At 36.7% G+C, this 12,951-nt stretch overlaps 4 protein-coding genes across 4 annotated transcripts in view; 3 read left to right on the top strand and 1 right to left on the bottom strand.

Annotated features, from left to right (window-relative positions):
- The first annotated feature begins 60 nt into the window (after window positions 1–60).
- LOC100183292 lies at window positions 61–4,764 on the top strand. The gene has a single exon (XM_002123620.5). It carries the CDS (start codon window positions 1,685–1,687, stop codon window positions 4,451–4,453), a length of 2,769 nt encoding a protein of 922 aa, XP_002123656.3. The 5' UTR covers window positions 61–1,684; the 3' UTR covers window positions 4,454–4,764.
- Window positions 4,765–4,923: 159 nt separating this feature from the next.
- LOC100177738 (propionyl-CoA carboxylase beta chain, mitochondrial) lies at window positions 4,924–10,062 on the top strand. Its single transcript, XM_026835230.1, has 11 exons — window positions 4,924–5,119; window positions 5,253–5,372; window positions 5,652–5,777; window positions 6,267–6,380; window positions 6,745–6,897; window positions 7,092–7,279; window positions 7,469–7,550; window positions 7,882–8,005; window positions 8,409–8,617; window positions 8,973–9,171; window positions 9,457–10,062. Exons 1-11 carry the CDS (start codon window positions 4,946–4,948, stop codon window positions 9,576–9,578), a joined length of 1,611 nt encoding a protein of 536 aa, XP_026691031.1. The 5' UTR covers window positions 4,924–4,945; the 3' UTR covers window positions 9,579–10,062.
- Window positions 10,063–10,677: 615 nt separating this feature from the next.
- LOC100185653 overlaps window positions 10,678–12,951 on the top strand; it is a 7,867-nt gene continuing 5,593 nt past the window's right edge. Inside the window, exons 1-2 of the mRNA XM_002128526.4 lie at window positions 10,678–10,831; window positions 10,990–11,136. Of these exons, the coding sequence (XP_002128562.1) occupies window positions 10,786–10,831; window positions 10,990–11,136 (193 nt within the window). The 5' untranslated portion in view covers window positions 10,678–10,785. The remainder of the gene's footprint in view (window positions 10,832–10,989; window positions 11,137–12,951) is intronic.
- Window positions 11,140–12,945, bottom strand: LOC113474391 (proline-rich receptor-like protein kinase PERK2). Its single transcript, XM_026835246.1, has 3 exons — window positions 12,712–12,945; window positions 12,112–12,336; window positions 11,140–11,478 (listed from the first exon to the last, which is right to left on the bottom strand). The coding sequence occupies exons 1-3, from the start codon at window positions 12,938–12,940 to the stop codon at window positions 11,357–11,359; spliced, it is 576 nt and encodes a 191-aa protein (XP_026691047.1). The 5' UTR covers window positions 12,941–12,945; the 3' UTR covers window positions 11,140–11,356.

The following is a 12,951-nucleotide window of genomic DNA, read 5'->3' as shown; positions in this document are numbered from 1 at the left end:
ACTCGCATCACAGTTCTAACTGAGCGAATTAAGTTTATGAGCTGAGTTTTCATCCCAGGGTCTTCACCAAAACCTCCAGTACTATGATCTGATCCCCAACCGATCTTTGAAAGAAATCTTTCTTCATGAAGAATGGCAGCAGCGTTCACAAAAAGAAGAATTGCTTCAATAAGAGAATACAACGAAAACCCCATATTTAAACTAACCAGTTTTAAATGTGTATAATTTAAATAAATGGGGTCTATTAACAAAGATTACAAATTAACATCTGATTTTACGATTTTTATAGTATAAAATATACAAAAAATACACTTTACAGTAAATCCACATCTTCTTTACCCAACTTGTTTTTCTGTCACTTGTTTCTGATTACTTTTTTAACAACCTATAGTCGTCTTCTACGCACGTCAACACCAATTACTTTACATACAAATCAACGAAAACTCCTGAAACATGAACACCGTGTAAAACTGTAAAGCATTATATAAATTGGCACTACTGCTGTCACGTGACGAGTTTACGTCGAAACCATGACGCAACTTTTCAGCAATTTGTAAAGAAATCACAACACCTTAATTAAAACAAACTTAATGACAACAAAAATGTGTTGATTGTAATAAAACTAAACACAAACATAAATGAGCGATATTTGTTTGATTTGTGAAGATTTAAACCCATGCAAGGTGGGTAATAATTTCTATGGTAACGTTAGAAACCAGCTGAGATCCAGCTGGACATTTCATTCGACTTTCGATAAATTTCGTGACGTTTTGAAGCATATTAACACGATATTAAATGGATTTGGAAAAAGTTACCGCTGAAGAAAAGTTAAAGCTATGTAAAATTTATTATATAGGCGGATTTTTCGCCCTACCATTTCTTTGGTTTGTCAACGCGATCTGGTTTTCGAGAGAAGCATTTTTCAAGCCCGCTTTTGAACAGCAACAGCAAATACGGACCTACGTGATTCGATCGGGAATTGGATCTCTGGTTTGGATAGCTGCACTTTTAGCTTGGAACATTGTGTTTCAACTAAACCGTGCCGCATGGGGTGCAACTGGAGATTATATTTCGTTTATTATTCCAACTGGTATACCTTGAAAAACTGCGATAAAGTGCAAAAATAGCTTTAAACTACAATATAGCATGTGTTTAATTTGCCATGTATTAAAACAGTTATCATGTACCACTAATGTATTATTTGTGTCGTGTTTTCAAAAATATTATTCAAACATGTCAACATATAAAAACATGTGTTTCTGTGCTTAATGTAATTCAATTTGATATATCATTGAACTCTTAAATTTAATACTGTAGCATACACATATACGCGATAATCTTGCTAAAAATTCACAACTGTTGCTATTAACCTATTTTATTTTTCATTGCCATTAATATGTTAGAAGATAGAATGCCTGTTTTAAGCCTATAAAACACAATATGTTATATTGTGTATGGAGTGCAACAAATATTATGGCATGCGTAATATTGGATCATTATTTTAATAAACCAAACATAATAAGTGCAATTTAAAGCGTTTTAAGTAGGCTATTGAATTAAAACCACCTGTTTATATAGATCGTTTACAACTTTTTTTTCTTTTCAATGACTGTATTTTAAGATTTGTTCATTTTTTCAGGTTGGTTTAAGTTTTCCTAAACATTGTTTAAACCTAAATGTGAGCATGGGAGCGGTGGACAACATAGAAAACAATATTCGTACATCATTGAAGACCAAACGTGTTCGTGTGTCTGAGTTTTTCAAAGATTTTGATCGGCTTAGATCTGGGTCCATTACAGCTTCTCAGTTCAAGAGATGTCTTGATCAATTTCTTGGCTTGAAGCTCTCAGCTAAGGAAATAGATGAGATAGCCGACAAATACTGCTTGAAAGATGGAATGGTAAATTACCGGGCTTTTTCTGATGTTATTGATCAGAACTTCCACCCAGAGAAGTTAGAAGCTGATCCAGAGTCTCAGACTGTCCCAACTTTGGAGTACCTTGGCACTGAGAGGTCCCATGTTCAACTTGGTCCTGAGCTTGTAAAGGAAGTTGACTCTATTTTGTTAAAGATACAAAACTACTACACCTATCATGGCGTCAATATTCGAACATGCTATGAGGATTTTGATCGCCATCACAATGGCTTGGTCACGATGTCACAATTCGCAAGACGCTTCCCTGGACCACCTGATGTGACGGAGAATGAGATTAAGCTTCTAGCCCAGCATTACCAAGACCCCTCTAAACCAGGGATGACAAATTACCTAAATTTCCACCATGATGTAGAACACATTAAAAATGTGGCAGCCATCGATAAAGTGGTGTTGGCAACCACAGTATCAGAGCACCCATCTGCTGTTGTCTATGACGATTCCTCTATTGAAGCAAACCCAGATTTGAAGAAAATTTTTGATCAAATTCGAGTGGCTATTTATAAAAACGGGATTCGAACCACTGAGTTTTTCAAAGACCATGACAAGTTAAGAAGTGGAGTCATAACTGAGAATCAATTCATCTGTGGTTTATCTCTTGGTTGTGGCAAAGAAGCTCATCTTACAAAGAAGGAAATCGCAAAGTTGGCTGAGCACTACAAGACTCTTGATGGTAGGGTACAATACAAAGCATTCTGTGACATCATGGAGAATGCGTTCAATGTTCCTGGCTTGGAAAAGAAACCGACCATTCACCCAGTTTCACCACCATCTGGGGCTCTAACGAGATCGCTTGCTCAGCTTTCATCTGAAGAAGAACAACATTTGGTTGAAGTCTTATCTAATCTTGGTGAAGTTGTGAGGAAAAGGCGTCTTCTACTTTATCCGTACTTCAAGGATTATGATCGTGGTGTGGCTTACACTAGGAATGTTACCAAGTCACAATTCGCAAGAATCCTGCACTTTCTAAGTCTAGATGTAAGTGAAGAAGACTTGAAGCTTTTGTGCAGAAAGTTTGAAGAACCAACTAGTCAGGATGTGAACTATCCTGCTTTTTGCCAAGCTATTGATCAGGAGTTTAACCATTATACAGTGGATGCCTCGAAACCGATACCAGGTACTGAGTATGTACCACCACCACCTGCGGCAGTGATCGATACAAGTCATATCAACATGAATGAGCTTATACAGAGAATACAACATCATGTTTTAGTTAACAGGATCAGAGTTGGAGAATTCTTTGAGGATTTTGATCCACTGAGAAGCGGTTCTATTTCGAGATCAATATTTACACGTGGATTGAATTCAATGGGTGTTGAATGGCTTGATAAGGTGCATGTGTTCGCTCTGCTGGAGATGTACTCTGATCCAAAGAAAACAGATTGTGTGCTGTGGACCAACTTCCTCACAGACATTGAATCTGTGTTCACGCAACGAGGTTTGGAGAAAGATCCAACTAAAAAAGTTGCTCCTCTTGAGTCTTTCATCTTGCCCAAAGAAGGAGCTAATTTACAGTGGAGTATGGCTTCAGAGAATGACTTCAAAGCATTTGAAGAAGCAATGGGAAGAATGAGAAGCAGAGCAATACAGAGAAGGATTCTCGCAAAACCAGTGTTCCAGGATTTCGACAAACATAACAACGGTCATGTCACAAAATCTCAATTCAGGCAGTGTCTAGCTTCACTGGATTTGCATGCAGATGAAGGTGAAGTGAATGCTATTGAGTGTAAGTTTACTGATAGCATTGGGTTTGATTACATAAGATTCCTGGGTGAGCTAATGCCTCAGATACGCGATGTTCCAAAGTATAAGGAGCATTTAAAGGAGTTACAAGCTGTCAATGCTCATAAGAAACCAATGGAAATTGATGCTCTTACTGATGTTCAAACCATCATGAATAAAATTAAAATCAAAGTCTCAAAGGAGAGAATGCGAGTGTATGAGTTCATGAAGGATTATGACAAGCTTAAAACTGGAAGAATACTTATGCCAAACTTCAAGAGGGCTCTTGATCTTGCTGGGTTGGAGCTAAAGGAGTCTGAAGTAAAATTACTAAGCGACACTTTCCAGTCACCAGGCGAACCAGATTTCTGTGATTACTTAGCATTCAGTGATGAAATAGAATCAATCTTTACATTGAAGCACTTGGAGAAGCAACCTCTCACTGCTCCTACGCAGTTTAAACCTCCAGTAGAATGGCAGTTGAACACATTATCCGAGGAGGCGGAAATTGTATACAACATGGCCATGAGTCGAGTTGCTGAACATGTAAGGAAGACGAGGAACCAACTCTTCCCGCTTTTTGAAGATTACGATCGCGTCCACAACGGCACGGTGTCCAGATCTCAGTTCCACCGAGTCCTCAGTGAACTAGAGATGGGATCACTCCTCAGTGAACAAGAGTTCAGGGTGATCTTTACAAAGTTCAATGTGAGGATTGGAGGTAAAAACGATGTCAACTATCTCCCATTCTGCGACAGAATTTACGAGATCGCACGATTTGATCCATTCAAACCATGAACACTGTTGCTGTTTGATAATCTAATATACTGTTTGCTTTTTGTTACTTTATTGTTTTTTGTACCAAAAAATATTTATGTGTGTTTTTTAGAAATTCCATTGGTCACTGTGTATATATACATCCTTAGCCTTATCTGCTGTAAATAAGCCCCATACATATTTTATTTGAGTTCATATATAGCCCATACATTTTATCCTGAGCTTCTCGTCATGATCTTATCCTGAGCTTCTCGTCATGATCGACTTATTTCATCTTAGCCTTTGTTGCTGTGTGCTACTGATTGTTTTATAATACAAGTTCCATTTAGATATATGCTTAACCAAAGAGCTCTTCATGTTTAACTTACTGTTCCTTATTATAAACACTGTAATTCCAGATTAAATGAGTTCACTGTAATTTACACTCCATATGTTCTTTCTTCAAGTTAGTTGCATTTTGTTTTCATTGTGTTTTCACCACATACAGGGTCTACGAATAGGTGTTATAGCACAATGTTGAATTTAACATTATGTCGCCGTTTACCGAATCTAGTAGCTACATGCCACAACACATGCATCCGAACATCAAGCCAGGCTTCTGTATCTATCCAGGAAAATATAAAAAATAAACGAAAACTTGCGAAATTGGGTGGAGGGCAGAAAAGGATTGATGCTCAGCATAAGAAGGTGGTGTATGGTGCATTATTATAACTTTTTTTCCGATATGGGTAAAGTCCAGTCTGTTGGCACATCATGTCAGAGGGAAGTTGTTATCTTCATAACATGTGTCATTACAATATGTTTATTTTTGCTATCACAGGGCAAACTAACAGCTCGACAGCGAATAGAGGTTCTGCTTGATCCTGGAACCTTCACTGAGTACGACATGTTCGTTGAACAGCGGTGTATCGACTTTGGAATGGACGCACCTGAAAACAAAGTATTTTAGAAACTTTGTATAAACTTTCATGTTGTATTAGTGATTATATAGCCTAGCAACTAACCACCAAACTGTTATATTTTAATGATAATCTGTAATTGGTTTTAATAATTAACAGTAATATTTCTGACGGATTAACGTTACAATAAAAATGTTTTTTTTTCCAAAATTGACAATTTAGATTTAACTGACATTACATAAATATAACCAGTTCTAACTTTCAATCGAATCAGATTTTGTCACTATTTTTTTTATAAAACATTTTTTTTTTTTTTCTAGTTTGCTGGTGATAGTGTAGTGACAGGACATGGACTGATTAATGGAAGACAAGCATATGTGTTCTCTCAAGACTTCACTGTGTTTGGTGGCTCATTATCAAGTGCTCATGCTCAGAAGATATGCAAGGTTTGTATGTTGTTTATATGTTGCTGTAATATGTAAAACAAGCACAAGGTGTATGTAACAAAACGTTATAAAAACTGTTGTTGCCCTGCCATGCTAGTTACATTCATATATTCAGTAGCCTATACAATAATTTAAAAAATCTTTTTAACAAGCCATTCCTACTTATAGTTCCTTTTGCTGTTTCTATATTTAACTATTAACGGCAGCATGCGGTGTATGAAACAGAAAACCTCTGTTATAACGACAGTCATTGCCTCAAAATATATACGTTAATTTTTTTTAATCAATAGGCCATACAGGTATCATAACATTTTAAACTCTTCTTATAACAAGTCAATTAGGTAAACCGTTAGGCTGGTGACCCGTAAAGTTAGAAAATGTTTCTTAGCTCTCACTGATACTTGCTGTGCTGTATAATTTCACTGGTTACCAGCTAAATGATTACTGCACCATTGATCTTTATATACTTATTCTTCCATATATATTTAGATAATGGACCAAGCAATGTTGGTTGGGGCTCCTGTTATTGGTTTAAATGATTCAGGTGGAGCAAGAATACAGGAGGGTGTGGAATCACTTGCTGGTTATGCAGATATTTTCCAGGTTTCATATCTTTTGTTGCTTTACTGTGTGTTTGGTCTTCTACAGATAGTATGTTTATGAATGCATCGTGTGTGTCTGATGTATAGATAGACACACGTTTTGTATATTGCAGTAGTGAACGTAATGTGTTATGTTTCTGGTAGAAATACATAGGATACCCATGTTATAACTTAACAGCGAACATGGGTGTAGGAATATATCATATATGTTCACAAAGACACCAATATTGGCAGCATTATAACTTGACAGAAGACATAAACTTTCCACAACATAATATCTAGTCTGATATTAAGATACTACTAACTCAATTAACAAAAAAAAATATGGCACTCTACTTTATTTCATCACAAGTTTCCTCCCACAGCGTAATGTAATGGCATCAGGTGTTGTGCCCCAGATCTCTATGATAATGGGTCCATGTGCAGGAGGTGCCGTGTACTCACCTGCACTAACTGACTTCACATTCATGGTGAAAGATACTTCATATTTGTTCATTACTGGACCTGATGTTGTGAAGGTAGGTCGTGTGAAATTTTGTTGTTTGTTTTATATTGCTCGATCTAAAAAGTCTGTTGGCAGAAACGGTATGTATTCAGCTTAAAATTCTGTAACAAAGCTTTTAAATGGCATTTTCCACTGGTTATTTATGCTACTAGTGTAACCCAGGCCAATAAACCCTTTAGTCATATTTGTACCTTTCTACCTTTTTAGTCAGTTACAAATGAAGACGTAACATCCGAAGAGTTAGGTGGAGCGAAACCTCACACAACTGTATCAGGGGTGGCTCATAAAGCATTTGATGATGATATTGATGCGTTGTTACAACTGAGAGAATTTTATAATTTCCTTCCAATGAGTAATAAAGACAACGCACCAATTGTATCCACAGATGATCCAAGGTTAGTTTGTTTATTACTTGATGATTTCCTATACAAACATATATATATACTTAGTCTTACGGTTTCTTTAGGAGTACTGTAACAAATATCCTATTAATGCCGAAATATAGTATTTTGCTGCCGTAACCACAAAATAAAGTTTTTTCTTAACGAAGTAACAAGTATTAATATATGATATTTCAATGACAGCGATCGCCTTTGCCCTCTACTGGACAACATTATACCACTAGAGAGCACCAAAGCTTACGATATGATCGATGTTGTTAAATCAGTGAGTTCAACTTTTTCCTAAATATGTCAATGTTATTTTAAAGACTGGCCTCGGGTGCCATGTCAGTAATAGAAGTTAAAAGTTCATTGTGCTAATATCTTCCATAGGTGGTGGGTGAAGTGCACTGCACCAGAAGACCTGAAATTAGAGTTATTATCAACCACAATATATTTACAAACTTTTTTCTGGCATAAAACTTAATTTTGATTTTATTGAAAATCCACGTTTCATCTGCCGATCAAGGCGGCTCATAAGGACCATATTCACAGACTTTAAGATGACTTTAATGTGTTTGATATGTTGTCATCTAACTAGCTATCTCCCCACACAGTTATCAGACAACAATTACTTTTGGGAAGTGATGCCAAACTATGCAAAGAATATTGTGGTTGGATTTGCAAGGATGGGTGGAAGGACTGTGGGGTTTGTGGGGAATCAACCAAAAGTTGCTTCAGGTAAATAATGGATCCTTTATGCTTGACGCTGCTACCATTGTACATGTATGTGTATTGGGCAACATATTTAATGGACAATTCTCCAACCCAGTGGTCACAAATGGGTTTTCCAAGTGAATAGTCCTGCTTGCTGCTTAGGCTAGGATAAATGCTTGGTTATTAAGGACATCACCCATAATGTTTAGCATTTTTAGGCTGAATAGGATCTTGTGGCAATTTTTATCCAACCTCAATAGGACGTAGCAGACCTTTGAAATCACAACAGTTACAAATAGGTTGATTGTATTCAAAGTGTAATTCTCTATGCCATACAGCTTATTTTTCATTTTTAAGTGCTAGTTTTATGTCCTAATGTTTTATATCATATCATAGTTTTAACATTTAACTTTAACACACCACCCAGGGTGTCTTGACATCAATTCTTCAGTAAAGGGAGCTCGCTTTGTTCGCTTCTGTGACAGCTTTAACATACCACTTATAACGCTGGTTGACGTACCTGGATTCTTACCAGGCACTGGGCAGGAACATGGGGGTATTATACGACATGGGGCCAAGCTCTTGTATGCTTATGCTGAAGCTACTGTGCCAAAAATAACAGTAATCACTAGGAAGGTAGGATTTGTTTGCGATGTTTTAAAATTGCTAACTTCTATTTTTGATACATCTTTTAATGTTCTGACTCCTTTTTTTGATATTTCTTTTAGTATACTGACTTATATTTTAATGCTGCCAAGGCTTAAGTCACCTTAGTGGTTACGTTCTTGCATTGTAAGCCAAGGATACCAGATTCTATGCTTTATATGGATAGTAATACCAGAAAACCCACAAATTTAAATACGTGTTAACTCCTTAATGGGCACAAGCCACAAGGTATATCAAACAGAACTCCTTTGTTACTCTGGCACCTGAAGATAAATAAGTTACATTTATTCATTCTATCCAAAAATTCAAAAACTGCCCCCACCAGGCATATGGAGGTGCATATGATGTGATGTCATCTAAACATCTTCGAGGTGACATCAACTATGCATGGCCAACTGCTGAAGTAGCTGTTATGGGGGCTAAGGGAGCTGTTCAGATTATATTTCGTGGTAAAACAAACCAGGCAGAACAAGAGGCAGAATATATTGAAAAGTTTGCAAACCCTTATCCTGCTGCTACTAGAGGTAAGCTGTATTTTTTTGTTTTATAAAATAAATCGAATTTGTCATTTCTTAGCCTGTTGAATAAAACTGTTTCACAAATTTTACAAAACTATTAGTTAATTTGTAACAACTGTGCTCAAAAATGCTTTTGTTTTATAATAATTTGGTTTTACAAAAACAAAACAATTTGAAATATTGTATTGTCCTCACAGAAGTCGGTTAAAAATATGTAGCTTTTATGACTTTCGTAGCAAAAAGTTCCCCAACCCCTGCTGTATGCTTATCTGATCATGATTTGATTGACAGGTTATGTTGATGACATCATAGAGCCACGAACCACACGTTCAAGGATTTGTCGCGACTTAAAATTACTTGCAAGTAAACAACAATCCAACCCATGGAAGAAACACGCTAACATGCCATTATGATGTCATAACATCTTCTTATGATGTCATAACATCCTCTTATGATGTCGTTACATCCTCATATGATGTCATAATCACACACGATGACACAGTTTCCTAGAGTGCAATTTTAAAAACTATCCCTATGTGAAAAAAAGAATTTAAATTTGTGTCCACGTCATCACGTGACGTAATATTTTACTAGCTCAGCAAATTTGAATTATGTTAATCTTATTGTTTTTAACTTAAGTCTTATTGCATCATGTGAGTATATTAATAAATCATTATTGTCTGCAAAATATGGCACAGTGGGTGATATTGTTTGGTTTTATTAGTTCGACCTAGTTCTTATTCGGTTAGACTCCAGTTTGCCTAAAATATGTAGTGTATGTAAATGCGTTGTACTGTACCTTATGCAAATCATTTAGCTAAATTACAAAACTATACATTGCCACATTATTAAAAAGCCATTTTACTGCGTTTTAAATACACTCTGTGAAAGACAATACTATTGTTGCTCTTTTAAAATTGTTACCGTGTTTTAAACGTAATATTGTAAGTCTTAAACGTCCTGTCAGCTATTTTTATTCCTGAAGTACGTGTCTAGTTATTTATGACGGTTATACAACTATGTTATGTAAGACACGATCGTGAATTAGGTAAGCATATGAGAAATGAACTTCGCAATATCTGTGGTTTCCCATGTTCTCACATCGCTTGTGGCAAAATGTAGCTGGGCCCAATCGGTGAACAGATGTGGGCGTAAAAGGGGTGTGGCTACAGATTGAGAATAAATTGCGTACATTGCGTAACGTCTCGAAAACCACTTTATTATATGAGTATTGGGCATGTTACCGATTGAATTTATCCGAGTATAACACGTGTTATAGCTAATGATAGAAAGTGTTTAATGCCTGTGAAGTATTTTAGCCTTTTTTACGACCCTTACTTTTTCAATTATTTATCCACAGCTTATGTATATAATACTGTGGGGTAAGATGGAATACTGTTAGCACCTAAATCCCATATTTCCCAATTGTGTTTTTAACAATGCTTATTTAGAGGCGCGGCTACTGGCAAACGTAAATAATGAAATCTCACGCCCCGCTTGTTGCAGGAAAAAGGCAGTTCAAATACAACGAACTGCGAGGTCTGTTATGTAAGTCATTCTCGAGGTCTGTTATGTAAGTACACTGGAGTTGTGCGCAGACGCTGTTCGTGGAAAATTGTAATGACTTCACACGTTAAGCAAGAGGCCTTGAGACTTGCCATTAAAGGTTGGTAACTATAAGCACAAGCAATGAATTATATTATGTTTCTGGTGTATTAAAATTCTGAAAGAGATCTTTTGACAATTGTTTTTGGCCTGCATCAGAAGATCCCTTTCAGAATAACAAGAGATTAAGTTACATAATATATGTTCGTTGTATAATAGGTATGTTCATCGGCGATTCTGTAGCAATGCCAGTGCACTGGTATTACAACGTGCTTGACATAAAGAGAGACTTTAACGGGTGGATAAGCAAATACGAGAGACCACTTAGCGATCACCCCTCCAGCATACTGCGCAAATCAAACAAAGGTAACCAGATGTTTTTATTTGCGTGTTTGAAAACAATGACACAAGGAAAGAAAGATGACAGAAAGAAATATTTTTGGCTACATCGTAAAAAGTTTCCCAAATCATCAATCGCTCTAGCATTTGTCGCATATAAAAAACGTATCTTTCCAAATTTAAAAAGTAAAAAAAAGTCACAGTTTTTAGAGATCGGCGATAATTAATGTTTCCAGTGTTTTAAAAGTTATTTTTTGTCTTTATTTTCGTGGGGCATTGGGTTAAAGTTATGTTCATGCATCATGTGGTAGGGGTAAGGTGGCTCGTCCTTGATCATTGGTCCCCAGGGTGGGTAAAACGGGAAACTCCCTAAATTTAGAAGAAAAAAAAACAGTAAACTCTCGTTGATTTAAAACGTAATGTTTTATAATGTTATGTATTGGTAAGATGGTTCATGCCTTTATTTTCTTTTTCGTCCCATTTAAGAAGAAACAAAGAATATTTACAGAATTATATAACGTTAGCGTTGTTGTTGTAAAATATCACTCTCTTCTATAATTCTAAGATATAGTAGGGTGGGGGAAGATGGGACACTTTGTCAGACGAGACTTTTTTTTAATTTTCTTTTTACGGACCCTCATTTAATGATAATCAGGAAAATAAGGTTCCAGAATTATTCGACAGTAATATCACGACTTTATAAAACGCCCGTCAAAGCTGATTGCCGTTTTTAAATATTAAAAAAATATGTAAAATACAAACAGTATAGTTTGAACTGGTAAAAAAATGCGAAATAGTAAGGTGCTATTTTTGAATGCTCGCTAAATCATAGTAAAGCCGAAGGTTTTTTTTAGTTTGCGTGTGCGAACGGTTAAACTAGTCCCACCTCCCCCCACATTGTATAGTAAAACGCGGGTACGAGGTTTGTGAAACAGAACACCCGTGTTATAACGGTCGTCACTCCTCGGCACGCCGGATAAAAAGCATATTCTATTTATTTACCTTGTTGCTCCTGTGGCCCGCTTTTATTCGGGGATGTGCTCATTGTATTAGAAGGTGGGCGGTTGTATGATAAAGGTATGATAGTAGGACGGGGATGCATCCATTGCTTACTACGTGAACAGTAAGCTTTCCTGGTTGGCCATGCTATGTATGCTGGTTGTAGCACTGAGTACGGTGGTACCGTAACAGGGGGATTTCCCATGTTCGGGAATGCGGGAAAATTACCTGTAGTGGTATGATAATGCAAGTTATAGAATAGTAAAAGTGGTTGTTACGTTTTTAATTCGTATTGTAGAAATTTGTTTATACACACGTATGGTAATGTTAGCGAGAATTCGATTCGTCGTTTTGATAATTAAAATGGCGTTAAATCGCCGCGGGAGATTTATGTCTTCGTAGCTGGTTTGGCGAATGTATAATGTTGCCATCGTTCTGTATAAACTGATGTACACGCTTAAAATTAAGTATCCAAATCATGCTGTGATTATCTTGCTTTATGGCTACTGACACAAAAACGGTTAAGTGCAAAACAGGCAGTGCTTATCCGTTATTTAACCTTTTTATGTATAAATTACGTTCCTCCAGCTATATTCTCCTTACCTGGCGACGTGAACCTAGGCTGTTGTGGGGCGATTGTGAGTGGTTGGCATGGGTAAAACGAGGGTGGGTGCTTGGGGTTCGTGTGGTAATCCCGGAACATGTGCGGGTTTGTAGGCATGAGTGGGGTTGTTCGTATAACCTTCGGGTGGTCGCGTTCTTTTGTTTCTTGTNTGGTCCATGACGTCATTAGGCTTAATCGTGACGTCATTGGATCTTGTCGTGGCGTCATGTGTTTGTGAT

The sequence above is a fragment of the Ciona intestinalis genome, chromosome 7 (assembly GCF_000224145.3).
Source record: "Ciona intestinalis chromosome 7, KH, whole genome shotgun sequence".
Classification (NCBI taxonomy): domain Eukaryota; kingdom Metazoa; phylum Chordata; class Ascidiacea; order Phlebobranchia; family Cionidae; genus Ciona; species Ciona intestinalis.
The sequence above is the reverse complement of the archived record's forward strand: the minus strand, read 5'-3'. Positions and strand labels throughout refer to the sequence as shown.